General features: G+C 43.3%; 1 protein-coding gene across 2 annotated transcripts; it reads left to right on the forward strand.

The window, feature by feature from the left end:
• The first annotated feature begins 1,413 nt into the window (after nucleotides 1–1,413).
• On the forward strand, nucleotides 1,414–20,407 carry scn4aa (sodium channel, voltage-gated, type IV, alpha, a). Of its 2 annotated transcripts, none has more exons than XM_072667061.1 (25): nucleotides 1,414–1,671; nucleotides 1,825–1,965; nucleotides 2,774–2,862; nucleotides 3,558–3,686; nucleotides 4,370–4,461; nucleotides 4,564–4,812; nucleotides 4,919–4,982; nucleotides 5,122–5,263; nucleotides 5,763–5,963; nucleotides 6,514–6,663; nucleotides 7,977–8,106; nucleotides 8,704–8,942; nucleotides 10,311–10,484; nucleotides 10,706–11,062; nucleotides 15,579–15,965; nucleotides 16,105–16,231; nucleotides 16,331–16,485; nucleotides 16,979–17,152; nucleotides 17,260–17,382; nucleotides 17,493–17,771; nucleotides 18,091–18,144; nucleotides 18,233–18,370; nucleotides 18,469–18,573; nucleotides 18,730–19,000; nucleotides 19,116–20,407. In XM_072667061.1, exons 1-25 carry the CDS (start codon nucleotides 1,420–1,422, stop codon nucleotides 20,405–20,407), a joined length of 5,514 nt encoding a protein of 1,837 aa, XP_072523162.1. In that variant the 5' UTR covers nucleotides 1,414–1,419. The 2 variants fall into 2 exon arrangements, with proteins under 2 accessions (XP_072523162.1, XP_072523161.1); XM_072667060.1 differs by having other exon boundaries at nucleotides 1,420–1,671; nucleotides 1,825–1,980.
• The last annotated feature ends 1,800 nt before the right edge of the window (nucleotides 20,408–22,207 follow it).

Here is a 22,207-nt window from a genome sequence, read left to right on the forward strand (position 1 = left end):
ATTAAAAAGTGTTTATTTTGTAATAAAAATGTATAAATAACATAATTGTTGCAGTATTCTTAGAATTGCAACATTTTAAATCCCTTATTTATCCATCACCCATAAATAAAATGATATAATCAGTATATCGTCTTCTGTACAAGGTTTCATGAACGAGGTGTGTTGGTGGGAAAACACAGAGATGTGAAGTATCTGACAGGTGCTTCTTTAGTTTACAACAGGAGATGCTAGGCTTGTATTGCTGACAAACCCTTAGGTGACTTAGACTGTCACCAATTTTATCTAATCAAAATCTTGATTGATTGGCTTATAATTCTTCAGGTTTTTACAGCATAGACAGACTTTAAATACTGAAGCTGAAACTAGAACAGTTAGTATAATTTGCTGCCCCACCATTCACTTAATGTGTGTGTTTAAGTAGTCTTCTCACAGTGTTTTCTAACCCACTTCTGAACTCATGAAAATTTTTGAGAGACAGTTTGAGGGAGACACCTTTTTTGAGGTATCTTTACAAAGATGAGATCTGTGACGGTCTAAGGCCAGGTGTTTGTTAGCAACATTTTCAGAGCATCTCCGGTTCAAAACTAAAGAAGCTCACATCGGATACCAAACATGTCTTGGCTGATTTACTAAATCTGGTTCAGATTCTGATTTTTCAATAAATTCTCTGAAAAGGATATGCTGATATTAGAATTGCCTCCATTTTACAGGGCATTAATGTAGCTCATTCTGTTCTACGGAAAGCATTGCTAGGAATTTGGAGAATCAGAACTGAGAACTGAACACTGTCTGTTTTTCAGGGCTGTGGCATGTCCTCTCTCAGCTGTTGCAGTGCTGGTATCTACAGTATAGAGAGGTTTCATCACCAGCTACCAGCTATACAGACACATTCTCATTCAGAGGCTATGACATTTTTGGCACTGTGCACAAATCAGCAGTTTAACACTACTGCTTAATAACAAGTACTTAACAAAAATGCCTCATTATGACTGTGTCTCGAACATACACCAGGTAAAGTGAATAGCATGTATCATTACATGTAACATTATCTGATTCCAGTGGCACCTGTGTGTGCCCATGGCTTTTTGATACGATCCATACGAGGCCCCACAACCTAAAGGGCTTAATATAACGTCAGAAACCACAGGACACCTTCAGAGGACCTGTGGAGTGCATGTCTCGACAGGTCAGAGCTGTTTTGGTGGCACAAGGGGGATCTGGAAAATATTAGACATGTGTTTTTTATGTTAAGGCTGATTGGTGTATTTCCTTATGTTGAAACAGCAGAGCCTGTGTTGCACACATCTCTCATTGAACTCATTGAAATACTGCACATTGTTTTCCTGTCATGTTTGTCTTACTTTCACCAGCTCAAGATAGAGATTCCCCGGTGAGGTGGTCTCTCTTCGCGATGCGAAGATGGCAAGCCTGGTCCCTCCCACAGGCAGCAAAGCGTTTCGCCGCTTCACCCCGGAGTCACTGGCGAGGATCGAGAGGCTCATCCAGGAGCGTAAAAGCGAGACGGAAGTAGAGGAAGCAGAGCCAGAGCCGAAGGCGCCGAGCAATGACCTGGAGGCTGGGAAGTCCCTGCCCATGATCTATGGAGACCCGCCAGATGAGCTGCTCAACACACCTCTGGAGGACTTAGACCCTTTCTACAAAGCACAGAAAGTTAGTCTCAGGGCTGACCCTGTATTCTGCATGAGGAGAGTACCTTTCGGCACACTCAGTTGAATTTACTTTTACAATTAACACCAAGCTTCCTCTTTTAAATCCTTTACCAGGCTGCTTGCATTCATACAGATGTGTTGTAATTCTTTACAGACGTTTATTGTAATTAGCAAAGGAAACACAATCTACCGGTTCAACGCAGAACCCGCCTGCTACATTCTCAGCCCGTTTAACCCCGTCAGAAGAGGAGCCATTAAAATTCTCATACATTCATATCCTTTTTGCCTCACCCTTGTAGCTCCACCTTGGGCTAGAGACTGTTGCCTCTTAATCTTTTAATGCACTTTTTATGTTCCTCCTCTAGTCCAGTGATCCCATGGAGATCTACGTTCCTGCAGGTTTCAGCTCCAACCCAAGTCTCACAGACTCCATTCAGCCAGTCAAGGACCTCTGAAGGCAGTAATTAGTTGGATTAGGGTTGATGAGTGCATTAGGGTTGGATCCAGAGTCTGCAGAAAGGTAGCGCTCCAGGAGAAGGGTTTGAGACTACTGCCCTACCTCTTCATCAGTGGTCAGTTTCTGACCACAGAGCTGCTCTTGGCTGGATGTTTTTGGGTGGTCAACAAAACAAACTGCTTCCCGCACACACTGACACGAGTCGACCACCCAAATAATGTCCGGCCAACAGTGGTCCTGTAAAACTGGAAATACAAAGGAGGAAGTGGTTTGTGAGTATTTATTGATAGTCAGTGTATGACTGGTGTTTATGCTTGTTTTATAGGGGTGTAACGATGCAGCAAATCAGATCATTAATGATCTTGCAGATCTAAAATTGGGCAACATGCATCATGGAGGATCTCATACAGCATTGCACCATTAACTAACACCCCACTCTATACCGTACATGTTATTTACCACACTCTTGCCACATCCCAGCTATTCTAATGATCTAGATTATGCTAAGTTTAGCATATCTTCATCATCATCTTTCTAAATTCAATTAATTTCAAGATTCAGAAGTTTTTGTAGTGTTATACCTCTACAGTTTTGATAAGACAATTATTACCTTCATTCATGTTTTCTTACCTTGACTCTTATCAAGTTATTTAGCATGTTCATCATGATTACCATTCTCGCCAACTGTGTATTCATGACCATGAGCAACCCTCCTACCTGGAGCAAAACTGTGGAGTAAGTATTGCTTATTTGTCATTACTGTTGCACAAGAAGGAGAATAAAAAACAATGCTTTGCTAGTTCGGACCATGCCGTCAGCATATGATGTTACACTAAAGAGAGTGGAGAGAACTTTGGGGCTTTTTTGGGGGGAGTTCAGGGGGCTTCTGCTTGTGGTAGGAAGCCAGTCCCCACTCTCTGAGAAGTGGAACTAGGAATGAGAGATTAGACAGACATAAAGGGAGGTAACGGGTTGTGGTGGAGGGTTGTAGAGACACATGAGAAAAATGGTATGGTATTTATAGGATGTTCGATTGTAATGAGATGTCCCTAGACCCAATTTTTGGTTATTTCATAACACCACCTATCTTTCAATGGAAGCCAATGTAATAAAAAAATTACATTTTGCAGTTTTTAAAAGTAATTTCAATTGTCCACTCATCATAAAGCATTGACAACTGACATTTTTAATTATGGCCAAGGTTAAAAAAAAATTATGCATTATGTTATGCATTTATCAAGACACAGGTGGCAGGTGTATCCTTCACTACTTCTTTCAAATTTGCAAAAATTGTGTTAATTGAGTTTTTTGAGTTTTATTACTTTAACTTCATAAGGACGGTTTCAGATCAGTGTCGAGTGTCTTTTTATAGATGATTTTTTCATCAATAATATCTTTACCAACAATATAATTCTGTCCCTCTTTTCCAGATATGTTTTCACTGGTATATATACCTTTGAAGCGACAGTCAAAGTGTTGTCGAGAGGTTTCTGTATTAGAAGCTTTACATTCCTTCGTGATCCATGGAATTGGCTGGATTTCATGGTGATCAGCATGGCGTGAGTATTTTAGCCACTCTGGGCATTTCTCAAAGTTTTTAACCTGAGCCTGTATCAGCTTTCCTAATCTAATTAAAGACAGGGCTGTGTGGCAACTGTCGTTCATTCAGCTCTCTCTCCACGCATGCGCTTGGAAATGATTTGATTTCTCTTGGGAATTCAGTCGCAGTCCTTTGTGCTGTTTGCGTAAGCGATACTCCTTATACTTAATACGTGGTTAAACTATTCAGGCACCTTCTCAATGACCGTCAGCTAACGCTGCCATTTGGCTGAGGTGGCGGACTGTTCTAAATATAGCACCCATTAAAACGTATCATTTACATCAGCAACGACTCCATTTCAGTGCAGCAGAGTAACCAGTGAGTAACCAGTGAAGAAAATACTGAGACCAAAACAACACACAGCTTGTAGTTAAATTCTACCTATACGGCCCAACTCCGTTGTGCTGAGGTGCTTCTTGGGTCAGGTGGGTGGGTGATGAAGTGGATTGCAACACATTATTATATTATATTATCTTTATCACCCGAACATGTTCCCAACATCCACTGCAACACCTAGTTTAAGTGAGGGGGCCCGAGAATTCCAGCGTATGACGTGATCGATGTCCCTCGTTATTAGAATGTCCTGTTTGAGTGTGAGCATCCCCTCATTCATCTGCTGCATTTCTTGTTTCCTGCTTTTAGGTACATCACAGAATTTGTTGACCTTGGCAACGTGTCAGCGCTTAGGACGTTCCGTGTGCTCCGAGCTCTCAAAACGATCACCGTAATTCCTGGTACGTTCCAGGTCTGCGTTTCAGCCAAATGCTTTATCAAATAAAAAAAAAAACTGTACCCTCCCTGCTCTCTTTTTCACTGTTTAACTCTCATCCTCTCAGGTCTAAAGACTATTGTCGGAGCTCTGATCCAGTCAGTTAAGAAGATGGTGGACGTCATGATTCTGACAGTCTTTGCCCTGGCCGTGTTCGCCCTTATCGGCCTGCAGCTGTTCATGGGGAACTTGCGGCACAAGTGCATACTGTGGCCCATCTCCAACAGCACTATGGACGAGTACACCTCCACCGCGGCCTACAACGATACCTTCGCCAACAGCACTTTTGACTTCAAAGCTTACATCGAAAACGAAGGTGACTTCAGGTGTAGGAGAGTTCGGTTATTGAAAGCGTCTCATCTCTTGTGGTTTACTGTAAAGTGTGCATCATGTCTTTTATTGACATACCCCTGTTTTGGCAGAAAACCAGTACTTTCTCGATGGCAGCTTGGATGCCTTGCTATGTGGCAACAGTTCTGATGCTGGGTATGTTGACCCATCCAGATGGTCAAATGTCTAAATTGATATGATTGGTAAAGTGGCTGGAAAGTACTGGAAAGTAAGGAGTGTGATGAGTATAATGATTAAAGCAACACAAGGGTTCTCATGACTGCTGTTTTGACAGAAAGTGCCCAGAAGGTTACACGTGTATGAAAGCTGGGAGGAACCCAAACTACGGCTACACCAGCTACGATTCCTTCGGCTGGGCCTTCCTCGCCCTTTTCAGGCTCATGACTCAGGACTATTGGGAGAACCTGTTTCAGCTGGTAGGCCAATTTTGCACCTTATTTTTTTTAGATTGATAATGTAACGACTCACTGAGGTTACTACACTCTCTAAATTAAATAAAACTTATGTTTTATCGTTACTCTGATAATGTTTTAATATATTTAATAAACTACGCTCTGGATAAACTTGTCATTTGGGGGAAAAATATAGCAACATATAGTGTTGATCGATTTTACATGCCTATTTTACTTTGTGCATGTCAACATGTACACATCATAACTCCTCTAGAAGCAGAATTCAACCAGCGAACACACATTTAACCAGCCCATCTCCATAATGGTGGCAGAATGGCCACTAGGGGGGCTGTAGAAAGTAGCTACACACTTCATTTGGGTTTTTGATTAATGGTTATCAGTATTTTATTATTAGTTTATTATTAGTTTAGTAGCAGTTGTGCTATGTGTACATTAATGGCAGTTATTGGACCATTTAAGCAATTGTTAACCAGTGCTGTTTCTGTATTAACATTTTTTTCAGACTCTGCGTGCTGCTGGGAAGACCTACATGATCTTCTTTGTGGTGGTCATATTCCTAGGGTCCTTCTACCTCATCAACCTGATCCTGGCTGTAGTTGCCATGGCGTATGATGAACAGAATGAGGCCACGTTGGCGGAGGCTCGCGAGAAAGAGGAAGAGTTTCAGAGACTGCTAGAGCAACTAAAGAACCAAGAGCAACAGGTCAGGTGACTACAGTGTAACAGATCAGATTCAGTCAGAGGTGTCTTAACTGAAGTACACACAGAATAACTGCAACAGTAGCAGCAGTGCACACACATTGTGTCCAAACGTTTGTAGACACCTGCTCGACCAATTCTTCGGAAGATGGATCCCCTTTGCTGCAGTAACAGTCTCTACTCTTCTGGGAATGCTTTACACTAGATAATGGAACATTGCTGTGAGTAAGATTTGACTGATCAGGGACTGATGTTGGATCATCAGTTCTGCCACTCTAACTCATCTCAAAGGTTTAGGATGACACTCCATCACTCCAGAGAACCCCACAGCCCATTGCAGACCATCGCATTGTCTAGGGATATTATACAAGCTTTGTGTGTGTCTGTGTCAGTAATAGGTACATCCTATAGTACCTGAATCACCTTATTAAACGGGGGATGTCTGGATATTTTTGGACATACAGTGTGTCTGTATCTGCACCATTAATTTAATGCAAAGCACTCACTCTTTCAGACTAAAGCACGGTTATTGGCTCAATGTTGCTCGTTTTCAGTTACACACTGATAGTAAGGCGTCTTTGGCAAGTCTGGCGACTCAGAGCAGAGGGTCCGAAATGGCAGATGACGGCGACGATGTAATAAAAGACTGTAACGGCAGGATCATCCCCCGTCTAGTCATAAACAGAGCACCATCTATGAAGCAGGTAAAGCTTGCCATTATTGCCATTAGGAAACCTTCCAAGCTTTAAAACGTTTGCAAGGAGCCTTTAAAAAAAAGCAAGGTTAATTATTTGACTACAATCTCAGTATGTGATTATTACACCTGAGCTTCTAGTCAAATAATTAACCTTGCTTTTTTTTAAAGGCTCCTTGCAAACATTTTAAAGCTTGGAAGGTTTCCTGATCAGTAAAATCAGTGAGATAAGTGATAATGAAGGTAGAATGTAATTTGCTTTTCTTTTCTACATAGGCATTTTTTTAGTCTTTCCAGATATGCATGTACATTAGCACTAAATAAAGAAAGTCGCTTAAAATAGAGTAAAGAGTTGCCCTCTACATTAATCTGAAACCCAATGAAATGATATTATATTCCTTGTAGATGCTTTTCCAGGACCATTGCTATTACTAACTGACTTTATGACTTTATGATGCTTTGGTACATTTGTGACTGGGGGTGCTGCCAACTTTAGAAAAGAGGTTATACAAATAGAAAGAAACACACCAGAACATCCCGGTTTATTTGATTTAATTTATGCTTAATAAATGATTACTTCTGGCTAGGAAATGTATTCTTAATAAGTAAGCCTGATCTCACAGTGAAAATGTCTGCATGATATTGGAAAAAATTGCAGTATGTTGTTCTGTTGTTCGATATGCGTTGCGCTTTTCACCAGAGGTCAGTGATTCAACATCCATGTGATATAAATAAGACTGATGTGTGACAACTGAGAATTGACACACAGCGGGCAGTCAGCTCTTCAAATCCAGCATTGCTGTAACGAAGCAAAAATTCCAATCTTTACCACACTAAAATGATGAATCCTCACTATTTCTCCAGTAATTTCAGTCTCCAAAAAGTTCATAAACAGCAGATCTCCTAGTGTATTTGGCTCAACAGCGCTAGTAGTGGATTGCTGAAATAAAATGACCTTGTCGTTTGTATATTTGGACCGAAACAATCAATCTATATGGTCGTTTCTATGCGAGATCATGCTGCAGTAATTGATTTAATTCAATGTAATGTTTCGGCATAGTGTGAATGTGGCAGTTGTTCTTTATATTTCATGATAAATGGACCAGTAGAAATGCTGCTTAAAATCAAGTCTTCATCCTTTGACTTCCATTGAAATGTAAAAAGTTGCCATTTTGAGGATACAATGGTTTTTGAGTGACATACTCCACTGAAAGGCATTTTCAGTGTTTCGTTACTTGGGGAGTGTTTACAAATTCTTATAATACTGATATCATCATTAGCTCTGTTTTCAAGTCTTTGTTCCCATGTTATTTTTCTCTCTAGCCAGCAGCAGGAGAGGACAAGATCGACACCAGATCTACAACCTCTAAACATAGCATGGTCTACCTGGACCAGCCTGGACTGTCCAAAAGAGCAGCCAGCCAGCTCAGCGTCCTCACCACAGCTATGGAAGGTACAGCTCTACCTTCTAATGTTTGCGTCCTTGGAGCTTCTCCACCTCACACAAGCTTTCAGTCATTATCAGCACTGTTAGCATTTTGAGGTCAGGTACTCCTTTTAGTAAACCACTCTTTTTCACCACTGAGTGGCGCAGCTGTTGACACTGTGCCATTTGCGTGAGTGCTTTATTCAGTGTGTGTATGTGTGCGTGCGTGAGATGTGTGAAGTCCCACTGCTGAGACTTGAAATACGTCCGGCTTAGGCAGTCAGAAGACTGTGCCTGCACTCTAATTTGAAGCGTAATTGCAGAGATTAGTGTGCTCTGGTCAGTGCCCTGCCCCAGCAGTAAGTGTGTATTGTCACACAGAAGGAGAGGTTAAGCATGTTGTATGTGGAGAAAGCCCTGTTGACATACCCCAAGGGGTGCTAAGCTTCAGGCTATTTCAGCGCCAAGGTCCTGAGTTTAGACTGAGCTCACTGGCTATCGTAACTATGTCATTATTAAACTACTTTATTAATCATTTTAAACGATTATTTATACGTTTTCTCTCCTACCCCAATCCAAAGCCGGTAAATGTGCATGACAACATTTCTCACGGTCTTTTCTCAGAGTTGGAGGATGCCCAGAGGCCTTGTCCCCCAGGCTGGTACAAGTTTGCTGATATCTTTTTGAAGTGGGACTGCTGTACCCCCTGGATAGTCTTCAAGAAGTGGGTTCTATTTGTAGTAATGGATCCTTTCGTAGACCTGGGCATCACCATTTGCATTGTGCTCAACACACTCTTCATGGCTATGGAGCACTACCCCATGAGTCCAGACTTTGAGCATGTGCTCTCTGTCGGCAACTTGGTAGGTACTCCGCCTTACAAATCGCTCTCTTTTGTAGTCCTTTTTGTATCACAATGCCAAGCGAAAGAACACAACAAGGTCCAATAGATAGATGTTTTATTACTTTATTGATCCCGAATTACACAATAACAGCACAGTAAATATGATACAATAATAAGGAATAGATTAAAAATACAGATAACTAAAAATGATGAATAATTAATGAATAATAATGTGCATATATTATGCAATAATATCCCATTTTAATATAATATAATAGTGTGTGCATGTGCTTTTTAAAATCACTTTTAGCCGATAGGTTCTCTAAACCCTCCTAAGCACAGGGCTGATCTGAACAGCATTTAAAGTTACAGGCTTTTAGTATTCAAATGTACCCAAATAAGCATGTAAAACAGTATTTCCTGTTTTACATGTTTAACGCTGTTTAACGCTGCTTTTTACGAAGGTTGAGTCTTGTTGGATTTGTGCTTACCTAGAGAGCGACATCCATACAGAGATGCTCATCTTTTTAAATATCTGATTAGCTATTTGTTTCCCAAGTCAGTTTAGCGACTGTGTTGACTGTGCTGGCACAAGTTCAAGGTCAACTGAGTGAAATAACTGAAATGAAATGCTTTTTTTTAGTAGCTTTCGAACAGCGACAGGAGGCCTAAAGTTGTATTGTTAGCCTCCAAGACGATTGGCTTATTGTCCGTTTTCATCTGAACACTCCAAAGCAATTACTTGATGTAATTTAATTTAGTGTCAGATTTAATCTCAACAAACAGTGGGAGCAGTCTGGAAATGTCTGGAAATACTTGAATATTAGAATTATTCTGTATTACACTGTATTGACTTAAGTATTGGGACACCATTGTTTCTTCTGAAAACCAGAGGGATTCAAAATAAGTGTGTCCTGCTTTTGTTGGAGTAACTGTCTCTACTGACCAGTGAAGGCTTTCTGCTAGATTTTGGGAGAGGATTGCTGTGAGGATTGGGTCAGGTTAGGATGTTGGATGATCTCATCCCCAAACTCCTCAACTCAAGTATTAGATGGAGCACCATCATCCATCATTCCAGAGAACACTGTTCTTCCACTGCTCCACAGCTTAATGCTGCTGGGGGGCTTTATACCCCTCTAGCCCACGCCTGGCATTAGGCAGCATGGTGCCAATAGGTTCATGTGTACTGTCTGCTCCAGAGAGTCTTATTCTATTGAAAGTACTTCACTACAGAGACTAGACAAGCTGTGTGCGTGTGCATTTGCACATCCGTGTACATCTAAAGGAGCTGAATGCATGCATTAGAAAGGGTGTCCACAAACATTTGGACATGTAGTGTAGCATGAGAAGCAGTTACAGGAATGTTTTCCATCTTTTATGCCGTCAGGTGTTCACTGGCATCTTCACAGCTGAAATGGTGTTTAAGCTCATTGCCCTGGACCCCTACTACTACTTCCAGGTGGGCTGGAACATCTTTGACAGCATCATCGTCACTCTCAGTCTGGTGGAGTTGGGGCTGGCAAATGTCCAGGGTCTGTCTGTCCTCAGGTCCTTCCGTTTGGTAAGCCTGAACCAGAACCCTTATTATACCAGAAGAGTTCATTATATTATTGATCATAACTGTACTTCAAATATTTGAGTAGTCGTTTGTTGTTTAGCATAACTGGCATGTTCTCCTCATATGTCTGTATGAGTGTTATTTTTTTTTTCTTTCTCTTTGTGTGTGTGTGTGTGTGTGTGTGTGTGTGTACGTTGTGTCCCTGCTGGTTGTGCTGGAGTTAGCTGCGTGTCTTCAAGCTGGCCAAATCCTGGCCCACACTCAACATGCTGATCAAGATCATTGGCAACTCGGTGGGAGCTCTAGGGAACCTGACCCTGGTGCTGGCAATCATTGTCTTCATCTTCGCCGTGGTGGGCATGCAGCTCTTCGGCAAGAGCTACAAGGACTGCGTGTGTAAGATCGCGCAGGACTGCGAGCTGCCCCGCTGGCACATGAACGACTTCTTCCACTCCTTCCTCATTGTCTTCCGCATCCTATGCGGCGAGTGGATCGAGACCATGTGGGACTGCATGGAGGTTGCTGGTGCAGGCATGTGCCTGGTTGTCTTTATGATGGTCATGGTCATAGGAAACCTGGTGGTGAGTACTCCAGTAAAATCACTATTTTTAGCACCGGTTTCTCACATGTTACATCTGATCTACGTTGGAGCAACTTTTTAAACGACTGTTTTAAACTCTACAGTGTTTAATATCTTACAGTCCAGTCTGACTGACCTCCCTGACCATTCAGCTCCCAGCTCCTCTACAGCTCTGCAGTCTGATCTCTTAGTGTGTGAGCGTTAGTATTAGCGTTAGCTTCCTCCTCGGTTCTGAATGCAACATTGAGCTGGTTTAGAACCAAAGAAAGGAGTGTGGTTCTCTCACTTGTGGAACATTAGAACATAGAGCATTTCCATCATAGTTTAGTTTCTAACCAGGTCTAATTCCAGAGTAAAGACGGGATGGGAGGAACGTTACGTCTTCCTAAATGGATCTAATTTAAGTAAATATCTCTATCATTCCACAACTACTAGCAAACTGGCTGGACAAACACACAGACAGAAACAGTAGAAAATAGACCAACGTTTTCTGGAGGAGTGAAGAGTTTAGATCCTCGTCTTCTAACAGATTACCTAACTCACTCTTTACCTGCTGTCGCTGCGTCTCGTTCACAGCGAGGCTCTGTTTTTAAAGTTTTCCTCTTCCCCGAACTTTCCGTTCCACCTTAAATAACGCTGCAGTGACATGTCCACACGGTAACTGCAGCACTGTTTAAGGTGGAACGGAGAGTCAGCGTTTAAAGTCGACTTTAGCTTTTGTTTTGGAGGCTAACTGGTGACGTCGCTGCTCGGTTTAGTTTTACTCACTGAAATCAGCTCACAGATCAACTGCCTAGGGAAGCTTTCTAAAAAATGGTGCCTAGAGGACGCCAGATGGCCCTCTGGAAGTGGATCGGAAATTAAAAGGCAATACCCGATCTATTAAGAAAGGACTTAGTGGTGGCGTTTATGTGCTCACATCTTGTAAATATAATATTTGCGACACTTTTGACTTTAACTCAGCATAACTGTTGCTTAGCAACTGTCAGAAGCACAGCCCAAAGCAGCTTTGACAATATATCCATATTTAGGGTGTATTATTAAGTCACAGTTCCGAAATATCGGGTATAGTATAACAGAACTGACATTATAATGATGGCATGTTCATAGTTGCTCATTTTGATAGGTTGCAGAATAGCATTTAGACCTCGAAAGCCACATTTAAGAATTGGTACGTTTTGCTCCTGGGCTCCTCCCCGGCAGGTGGGGGAGTGGATTTCATTTTTATCCCACTGTCATAAATACACATATTGAGTGGCCCCTCATAAACAAATATACACGTGCATTTGTTGACAAGCTGAGAGATCCAGAAGCAGCATCTGAAATGATTCAACATGATTCTGAAGCGGCTGTTTTCAGCTACAACTGATAAAGAATGTTACTTTGAAGAAAAAATTGCTTCAATTTCTTGAATAGGATTTTTGCAAACATTATGTAAACATTCCCCTGGTGGTAACAGTTTGGAACAGGGCATTGGAACATTTAAACATTGATAGATTAGTTGTTCCTTGATGTGTTTGTTTTAACCTTAGAGTGCTTTTTGCCCCAGACAGGGAGAATCCAGAGCGTGAGATAGAGAGAGATACAGAGGGGGAGAGAGAGAGAGAGAGAGAGAGAGAGAGAGCCTTCTAACGCTCAGTGTTAAATTGGTGAGACGGAAGCAACCCTGCTGACTTGGCGTTTAATGTTACTGAACAAGGACATACAGATGAGTTGTTAGCAGCTGAGCACATCACTGCCATATTTGCAGCACATTTCCTGTGGGGATATACATAGAGAGGAAAGGAAGTGGCTTATCATAATGAGGTAACAAAAGCATGACCCACCCACGCCAGCCAAGACTCACGTAGGTGTTGTGTCACCACCGTACACACACACACACTCACACACACACAGAAACTCCTCATCTGGCCTCCTCCATCTGCACGTCTTCAGGAGAAACAGCACAGTGGGATCTAGCGCTGTTTCTCCTGCCCTCACTTCTATTTAAGTCATATGACTTGAGCCAGCAAACAGTGGTTCTGACCTTGGCTATGTGCTAAGACTCAGCTCAAGTGAGCGCCTTGGCACACAGGAAACAAACACAGACAGCTGAGAAGCACAGCAGCAAGGGCCCGAGATCCAGTATAGAGCGGCTCTTCGCTCTACGCAGCATGGCGCATCAGCAAAATCGTCGAACCGATAGGCAGCAGGGCAGTCGGGCGGAGCCCATATTTCTGACAGAGGGCGTAACGCATGGAGGCCTGCTTATTGAAGTGGCATTGGTCATGAACAGTGTACCATACCTTTCACTCTCTTCTATATTGAATAGAGAGGTGGTATTAGACATGCGATGAGAATGTCACCAGATGAGTAGCTCGCAAGTAGTGCTTGTTAGCAGAGTTTACCGCATATGTACATAGTTAGGTCTGTAATACTGCAGGTGCTTTAATATCACCAAATATCGAAAACTGATGTTATTCAAAACCTAATTTTAATACCTAAGCAGATAACAGAAAACCACTGACAGGCGAAGTGAACATCACTGATGATCTGGTTCTAATGGCACCTGGCAAGGGTGGATATATTAGGCTGTTCTGGAAGGTGATGTGTTAAAGCTGGCCAGCATAGGAACCTTACACACTTTGACAAGGCCCAAACTGTGATGGCTAGAGGACTGGGTCAGTACATGTCCAAAACATCAGGCAGGTATAGTGAGGTGTTCCCAGTATGCAGTGGTCAGTACCTTCTAAAAGTGCTCCAAGCTCAGGCGACAGGCTCATGGGCACCCAAGGCCCCAAGATGATGTCCCACCTTACAACTTACTAGATTTCCACAAGATGTCGGAGTGTGTCTGAAGGGAAATAGTGCCTATTCAGTCAAATGAGCGTTTGTGGGGTCAGGTTGCACTGGTTTGCATTTGACAGCCCAGTCGAAATTGGGGTTGAGGTCAGGGCTCTGTGCAATCCACTGGAACTCCTCCTTTTTGTGTGGTCCAGCACATTCATGGCTGAGCTGTTGTTGCTCGGAGATGCCCTCAGTTCATAACAGCAGCACCTACGGTTGACTAGTGGAGCTGACAAATGACAGCATATCATGACAGCGTTACACAGACAGTCGCTGAGCTCTTCAGTGCGATTTTAGCCACCTGTTTTCAACGGGCGTGGCTGAGCTTAATTAAGGGGCATTTCCACATACTTTTCTGATGAACAGCACATGTTACATATGCTTCACTAGTTCAAAGCTAAATTGGTAGAACAATTAAGATACAATATTAAAGATGTTTTTGTGGATTTAATGTAATAAAATAATGAAGTCATCGGGCATTATTTTATATAGCTGTGTGCCATTCAGTCCCTGCCAGTCCATTCTCTATATATGCCTCACTCTGATTCCCAGTTCACAAACACCAAGGCCCTATAGCAGCTTCCCAGGCTCCTGATCTATATCTAAAGCAGGGAAATCTGAACCCAGAAGTTGGATAACTGGGTTTAGACCCTAAAGATAGCTCCCCTCTAACAGACCTGCAGACAACATAATATTTATTGACTCCTTGTCGTTACAGACACGACATAAACCTAATACCCGTTAGGTATACCAGTCATACCATTTAGGAGTGAAAAAGATGAGCTTTTATTGCCATGGGGCCCAGTGATGTGGGGCCAGTTTGTGAAAGGTTGCTGAAATGTGGTCAGGGCTTTGAAATGAATAATGAAATAATTATAATAATAATAAAAAAAACTCTTAAGGTCAGAGCAAACCCCTGCAGTCTAATGTTGGCAGTCTGATGTTATTAGAAAATGGGAAATGATGAAGGCTTGTATGTTTAATCCCTGTTCAGATTAAATTTACACAGGGTCCTGGGGTAATTCCCTCTTTCACAGTTGCTCCTCTGTGAGTTTGACCATGTCTGTGTTTTTGTCCGTTGTCCTCTGAGAAAATTATACACTGAATTACCCACAGTTTTTCACAGAACTCGTCTGAGAGTTGTAGACCCATCCGGATTCACATCTCTGGGATTTTCTGGGCAGATGTCATGTCAGGAAAAAAAGATATTTGGCTTCAGCTGTGCTTAATTTCCAAGCACATGTATTGAGAGCTTGTGTTGTTCTGAATCGCTAAAGAAAAACTAGATAATGAAGACAAACCCAGTTTGCATTAGAGCAGCACCACATGCAGCACCACCAGCTTTGTAAATAGGTTAGCTTCACCTCACATAAGATGGCAAAGATAAAAGGAATAGGCCTGCGTCTCCCCAGGGGAGCGTCTGAAGTGTACTTTGAGGTTTGGGAATAAGTAAGTCCTCTCCGTCTAAAACGCTGCCATTATCGATGTAGCTAAGCCAAAAAATAAGCTAAACAGCATTATCAGGGAGCTGTTTGCTGTGGTAACCAAGAAAGCCTGAGCTGAGTTTCAATGGGTTTAAGGCTGCCAGTGGAAAGGTCTGTCTGAAGTCATGACCGACTGCCCGAACATTGTCAAAAGAAATTGGACATGTAGTTCAAACCTGTGTCTCTTTGCACTCTCTGTCTTCTCAGGTGTTGAACCTGTTCCTTGCCTTGCTGCTCAGCTCGTTCAGTGGAGACAATCTCTCAGCAGGCGACGACGATGGCGAGATGAACAATCTCCAGATCGCCATCGGACGCATCACCAGGGGAATAGACTGGGTCAAAGCTTTTTTTGTCGGCCTGGTCCAGCGGATCCTGGGCAGGAAGCCTCCTAACGACGATGGAGGAGGAGAAGAGGGTGATAAGGACAAGGACGCTCTTGGCTTGAACCACCTCGATGGAGGGAAGTTAGTAGACGGTTTGACCAACTGCCTGGAGTCTCCGACCCTGAGCGTGCCCATCGCCAAGGGGGAGTCTGATGTTGAAGACGACGAGGAGACAGATGACTCATCAGATGACGGGGACAAGAATGAGAAGGTGTCCGAGTTTCGCTGGACTGTAGTGGCTCTTTCCTTGCCTTTGCTTTGCTCTGCTGTGCCTCTTCAGCAACGATTTTGACCTGTCACACTTTCTTACTCTCTCCCTTTCTCGCTCCCTCTAACTCTCTTTGTATCAGGCTGCTTTCAACGATGAGGAATCGTCAGTGTGCAGCACAGCAGACTACAGCCCTCCAGAGCCCCCACCTGAGGAGGAAGAGGAAGAAGAAGAGGAGCCGGAAGATCCAGAAGCCTGTTTTACTGAAAGTGAGTGCATTAGTCAGTATTACAGCGTCACACTCTTAAAACCTAGAGAACATCACAGTCGGTCTATTAAACGTTCTTGTATCTTCTTCTGTGTGGTAGACTGTGTGAGGCGATGTCCGTGTCTGGATGTGGACATCACGCAGGGGAAGGGGAAGAGCTGGTGGAATCTACGCAGAACCTGCTTTACCATTGTGGAGCACGACTACTTTGAGACCTTCATCATCTTCATGATTCTCCTAAGTAGTGGAGCACTGGTGTGTTTTTTTCCAAGATTCCAAGAAATAACCTAAATACATTATGTATTATGTATAGGTCCAATGCCAAGGGCTGTAAATCCCCTCGGTATTGGGCTGTCCTCCAGTGGAACTGTGTTCTTTGGAGTGACGGAGCTCTATCCGATACCTTTAGGATGAGTTGGAGTGTTGTTCAGCATCACACATACTGATGACCTCACTGATGTTCTTGTGAGGCTCAGTGCAATCAAATGCTCCTCATAGAAGTATTCTAACATTTGATCAAATGCCTTTCCAGTAGATTAGTAGATCAGTAGGTTGTTACTGTGGGAAAGGGAGCAGCAGCGTCTGGTTCTAGAGGAAACTTTAGATGGGCAGTGGTCTGCAAACATTTTGGATGTATAGAGATGCGCAATAGGGATGATTTCGCTGCCTAGCTACCAACCTATGCAGTATTTATTAGAAGCCCATTTTGATTGAATGGTTATTTTTGTATGTTGTTGGATTTTCTCAGGCCTTCGAGGACATTTATATCGAGCGCCGAAGGGTAATCAAGATCATCTTGGAGTATGCAGACAAAGTCTTTACCTACATTTTCATCGTAGAGATGTTGCTGAAGTGGGTTGCCTATGGCTTTAAGACTTACTTCACTAACGCTTGGTGCTGGCTGGACTTTCTTATTGTTGATGTGAGTTCATCATTGCTTTCTCCAACTGACCATCTAAACGTAACAATTCTCTAGTACATTGTCCTTTCCACAGAAGCACTGTATGTTCTTGATTTCTTCTTCGTCAGGTGTCACTTATCAGTTTAACAGCCAATCTTTTGGGCTATTCTGAGCTGGGACCAATCAAATCTCTCAGGACTCTCAGGGCTCTTCGGCCTTTACGTGCTTTGTCCCGATTTGAAGGAATGAGGGTGAGAGCCTCTCTGTGTGTGTCTGCGTGTGTCAGTTGTTTGTAAGTGTTCATCTTCTCTGTAGGTGACCGCACCACACTAATCGAGCTTTACTGTGCCCTTCCATACAGGTTGTAGTGAACGCGTTAGTGGGTGCCATTCCCTCCATCATGAACGTGCTGCTGGTGTGTCTGATCTTCTGGCTCATCTTCAGCATCATGGGGGTCAACCTGTTTGCTGGGAAGTTCTATCGCTGCATAAACACCACCACAGACGAGCTAATGCCCATGGATGAAGTGAACAACAGGAGCGACTGCATGGCACTGATGCACACTAACGAGGTGCGCTGGGTCAACGTCAAGGTCAACTATGACAATGTGGGACTGGGCTACCTCTCCCTGCTGCAAGTGGTGAGCTTCCACATGTTTTGGTAGATTCTGTTGCAACATGCTGTTATACTGCATGTACTGTACATAGTACTAATAGTATAGTAAATAGTAAATAAGCACATTTTGGTGCTGTATAGAACACTAGAACACAGCTTCAAATTTTTAATTTCAAGATTTTAAGTCATCATGCAAATGTTATGCCATATGACTGAGATACATTTCCTATCTTTAATTTTTCTCCTTGCGTCAGAGGATATAAGGTAATGCTGCACATTGACCTCATTAGTGTGTAGCTTGTTGGTAGGCCAACATGCAAAGATGCTGTCTTTTCCTACCACAGGCTACTTTTAAAGGCTGGATGGACATCATGTACGCTGCTGTGGATTCCCGAGAGGTATTGATTGATCTGTCCTTCAAATTGTTTCCCCAACTTTGTTTGACAACTTTAGTTTGACCAAAGTTTGACCCTTCCGTCCTTACAGGTTGAAGAGCAGCCATCGTACGAGATTAACATCTACATGTACCTGTACTTTGTCATCTTCATCATTTTTGGCTCTTTCTTCACCCTCAACCTCTTCATTGGTGTCATCATTGACAACTTTAATCAGCAAAAGCAAAAGATGAGCACCACCTCTTACGCTTTTCACTTCCAGTTCAAGTTTACTTTTTTTTAACGTCAACAGAAAGAATAATTGTGTGTTTCTTCTTTTCTCTGCACTTTGGAGGTGAAGATCTCTTCATGACAGAGGAGCAGAAGAAGTACTACAATGCTATGAAGAAGCTGGGTTCCAAGAAGCCAGTCAAACCCATACCACGGCCTTCGGTATGCAGAAAGCAGCGCACCGCACTTCCGTCCGGTCTTATTTAATCTTGGACTGAAAGTAGCAGAATCAAGTTTCATTGGCAGCACTATACTTAGGTATATCCAGGCTGTTTCGTGCTCTTTTCTGATGGCTTGATAATGCCGTTTCTCTTCCAGAACTGTATCCAGGGCGTTGTGTTTGACTTCATCACCCAGCAGTTCTTTGATATCTTCATCATGGTGCTTATTTGCCTGAACATGGTGACCATGATGGTGGAGACAGATGACCAGAGTCCGGAGAAAGAGGACGTCCTCTACAAGATTAATCTGGTCTTCATAGTGGTCTTCACCGGGGAGTGTGTGCTCAAGATGTTTGCACTCAGATATTACTTCTTCACTGTTGGATGGAATGTCTTTGATTTCATCGTTGTCATCCTTTCCATAGCTGGTAAGTTCCAAGCAGCTGGAGACCTAATGTGTCATTTTGACCAAGATCCAGAGTGAGTTCTGTTCCATTTGTTGTTATGAGGAACTAACAGTTTTTTATTTTGTCCTCATCCAAGGTCTAATGCTGTCGGATATAATTGAGAAGTATTTTGTGTCCCCCACCCTGTTCCGTGTCATCCGCTTGGCTAGGATCGGCCGTGTGCTTCGTCTTATCAAAGGGGCAAAGGGCATTAGGACGCTTTTATTTGCCCTGATGATGTCACTTCCGGCCCTTTTCAATATTGGCCTACTTCTGTTCCTCATCATGTTCATCTTCTCCATTTTTGGAATGTCTAATTTTGCCTACGTGAAAAAGCAGGCTGGCATCGATGACATCTTTAACTTTGAGACCTTTGGAAATAGCATCATCTGCCTGTTTGAGATCACCACGTCTGCCGGTTGGGATGGGCTTCTGCTCCCCATGCTCAACAGCGGTCCACCTGACTGCGACCCTGAAGTTGAAAACCCTGGATCCGATGTGAGGGGGAACTGTGGAAACCCAGGCATGGGTATCATGTTCTTCTGCAGCTACATCATCATGTCCTTCTTAGTGGTGGTGAACATGTACATTGCCATCATCCTGGAGAACTTCAATGTGGCCCAGGAGGAGAGCAGTGACCCGCTGTGTGAGGAAGACTTTGAGATGTTCGATGAGACTTGGGAGAAGTTCGACGTGGAAGACACCCAATTCTTGGACTACGACCGCGTGTTTGACTTTGTCGACGCGCTGCAGGAACCCTTACGTATTCCCAAACCCAACAGACTCAGACTGGTCAAGATGGATCTGCCTGTCGTCACAGGAGATAAAATCCACTGTCTGGACATTCTGCTTGCGGTCACACAAGAGGTCCTCGGTGACACCCTAGAAATGGCAGCCATGAGGGAGAGCATCGAGACCAAGTTCAAGATGAACAACCCCACTGCCGCTTCCTTCGAGCCCATCACCACCACTCTGAGGAGGAAGGAGGAGGAGCGGGCAGCCGTGGTGATCCAGCGAGCGTACCGCAAGCATCTCCTCAAGCGCTCCATCCGCCACGCCAGCTTCATGCGCCGCTCTAGGAAGAAGAAGGTGAGGCACCAAGAGGACGAGGAACCACCAGAAACAGATGGCCTAATAGCGCGCAAGATGAACGCCCTTTATGGCAGCAACCCTGAGCTGGCTATGGCTATGGAGCTTCAGGCAAGGCCCATGCGATCCAAACCCACCTCGCCTGGGCTCGCAGTGCCGGTGACCTACCCCCGGCCTCAAGGCAGAATGATGGTAGTCCCAGTAGAGGTCACAAACGAGGTGGTGCTCCGTTCTGCGCCCACAGCTACACGGGACCGCTCAAGTTCGGAGCTGGCAGCACTAAGGGAATCAGTAGTATAGCGGACAGACAATGCAGCGTTATTTGGTGTATCACCTGCACAAACATAACAGCCCTGATGCTCCAGGAAGCACTCTGTCTGATGGGATTGCACATGATGGTGTCTGGGATTGACTTGTATCAACTTTTTCAGCATTGTTTTTGGAGCAGATTGGTTTCCTTGTTTGTTGCCCTGGTCCTTGCTCAATATTTTAACAAGTATACTTTGGCATTCATGATCACTTTACAAAGTAACTCTTCTCTAAAAGCTGTTGGACAGGATTTCCTCCCTCTTTTTGCCCAAATTCTCAACTAAAGTATACCATTTAACTCGAGCTACTCTAGTAACCAGTCTCCACAATTCGTCTTGAGGCCTCACTTTCCTTTGCACTATTTATAAATCCTCAGTTTGTGGCCCGCCGGTTTACAGCAGGGCGATGGAATGAGTCGAGCAGACACTGATCAATTTCAAGGGAGGTATAGAGTCACATTGGGCAGTATGTGCAACTACGTAAGGCATACATAAACAGTACGGTACACCAACCTATAGCTTTTAATATGAGAGGTATGGCCTTACATTAGCGCTATTTTCTAGTATAGTAAATAATAGTACTCAGTAGTCAATTGTTCTTCATTGCATGTAGTCATACTTTTTATGTATGCTTCATGAAGTTGCACTTTATGTGCGCTGTGACCAAATTTATGTCAGAAGTCCAGGTTAGCCACGTGTTAAATGTAGCAAACAGACGTTTTAAGCAACACGGTAAATAAAGTGCAAAATTGTTTGTAAATAATATGTCAAGCATGCTTGTTAGACTCCTGCCTAAAATGAAATTACAGTGCCTTGCAGAAGCACTCAACCCCCTTCAAAGTAATCAGATTCAGCAGTATTTTTCAAGCAGATCAAAAAAAAATCCAAATATATAACATCATCATAACATTAGTACCACCTGCCTGATATTGAATAGGTCCCCTATTGTGCCACCACAACAGACCTGACCATTCAAATCATGGACTCCACAATACGTTCAACAGCAGATCCTCTAAGTCCAGCAAGTTGTGACGTGGGACCTCCATGAGCGTCAAATAACTTTGGCTGCCCATGGCCCTGTTCACCTGGTTCACCAGTTGTCCTTTCTTGGTAGGCACTGACCACTGCATACCAGAAACCCCCCCACAAGACCTGCCTGATGTTCTGGAGATGTTCTGACCCAGTCATTGTCCAGAACATCACAGTTTGGTTCTTGTCAAAGTGTGTTAGATTCTTACACTTGGCCATTTTTCACGCTTCTACGTATGAATATAAATTATATATATAAACTGAGGTTTCTGCTAGGGATGCACCGATCCATCATTTTCTGTTCCGATACAGATACCGATACATGAACTTTGCGTATAGGCCGATACACGAAAACGATCCGATACCATTGTTGAATCTGGAAGAGACTTAATATCTTTACTAACTTTGTTAAACAAACTATGACTAATGAATACTAATATAAATAAACCCAATTTCTGTTTATTGGTCACTAAATTAATAACGGCGCTCGACTTTGGCTGGAAGTCTGTCTAAACTGAGGGGTGAGCAGCTCCTTCCATCGCGGTTCTCCTTATATGGTGCTGGATTACTCACTGATAGTTGATGACGGGTCGACACTATCAGCACCATATGTGTTGATAGACATATGTGTATGATGTCTGTAGGTTACTCTGATCCTGGGTTACGAAGCCTAGAATACCGTCGGGTTCCGTGAATGGATCGGCCATTTAGATCAGACTGATTATCCGATACCCGACCCAGCTAATTGTGTTAGTATTAGATC

Source organism: Salminus brasiliensis, chromosome 22 (assembly GCF_030463535.1).
Source record: "Salminus brasiliensis chromosome 22, fSalBra1.hap2, whole genome shotgun sequence".
NCBI lineage: Eukaryota > Metazoa > Chordata > Actinopteri > Characiformes > Bryconidae > Salminus > Salminus brasiliensis.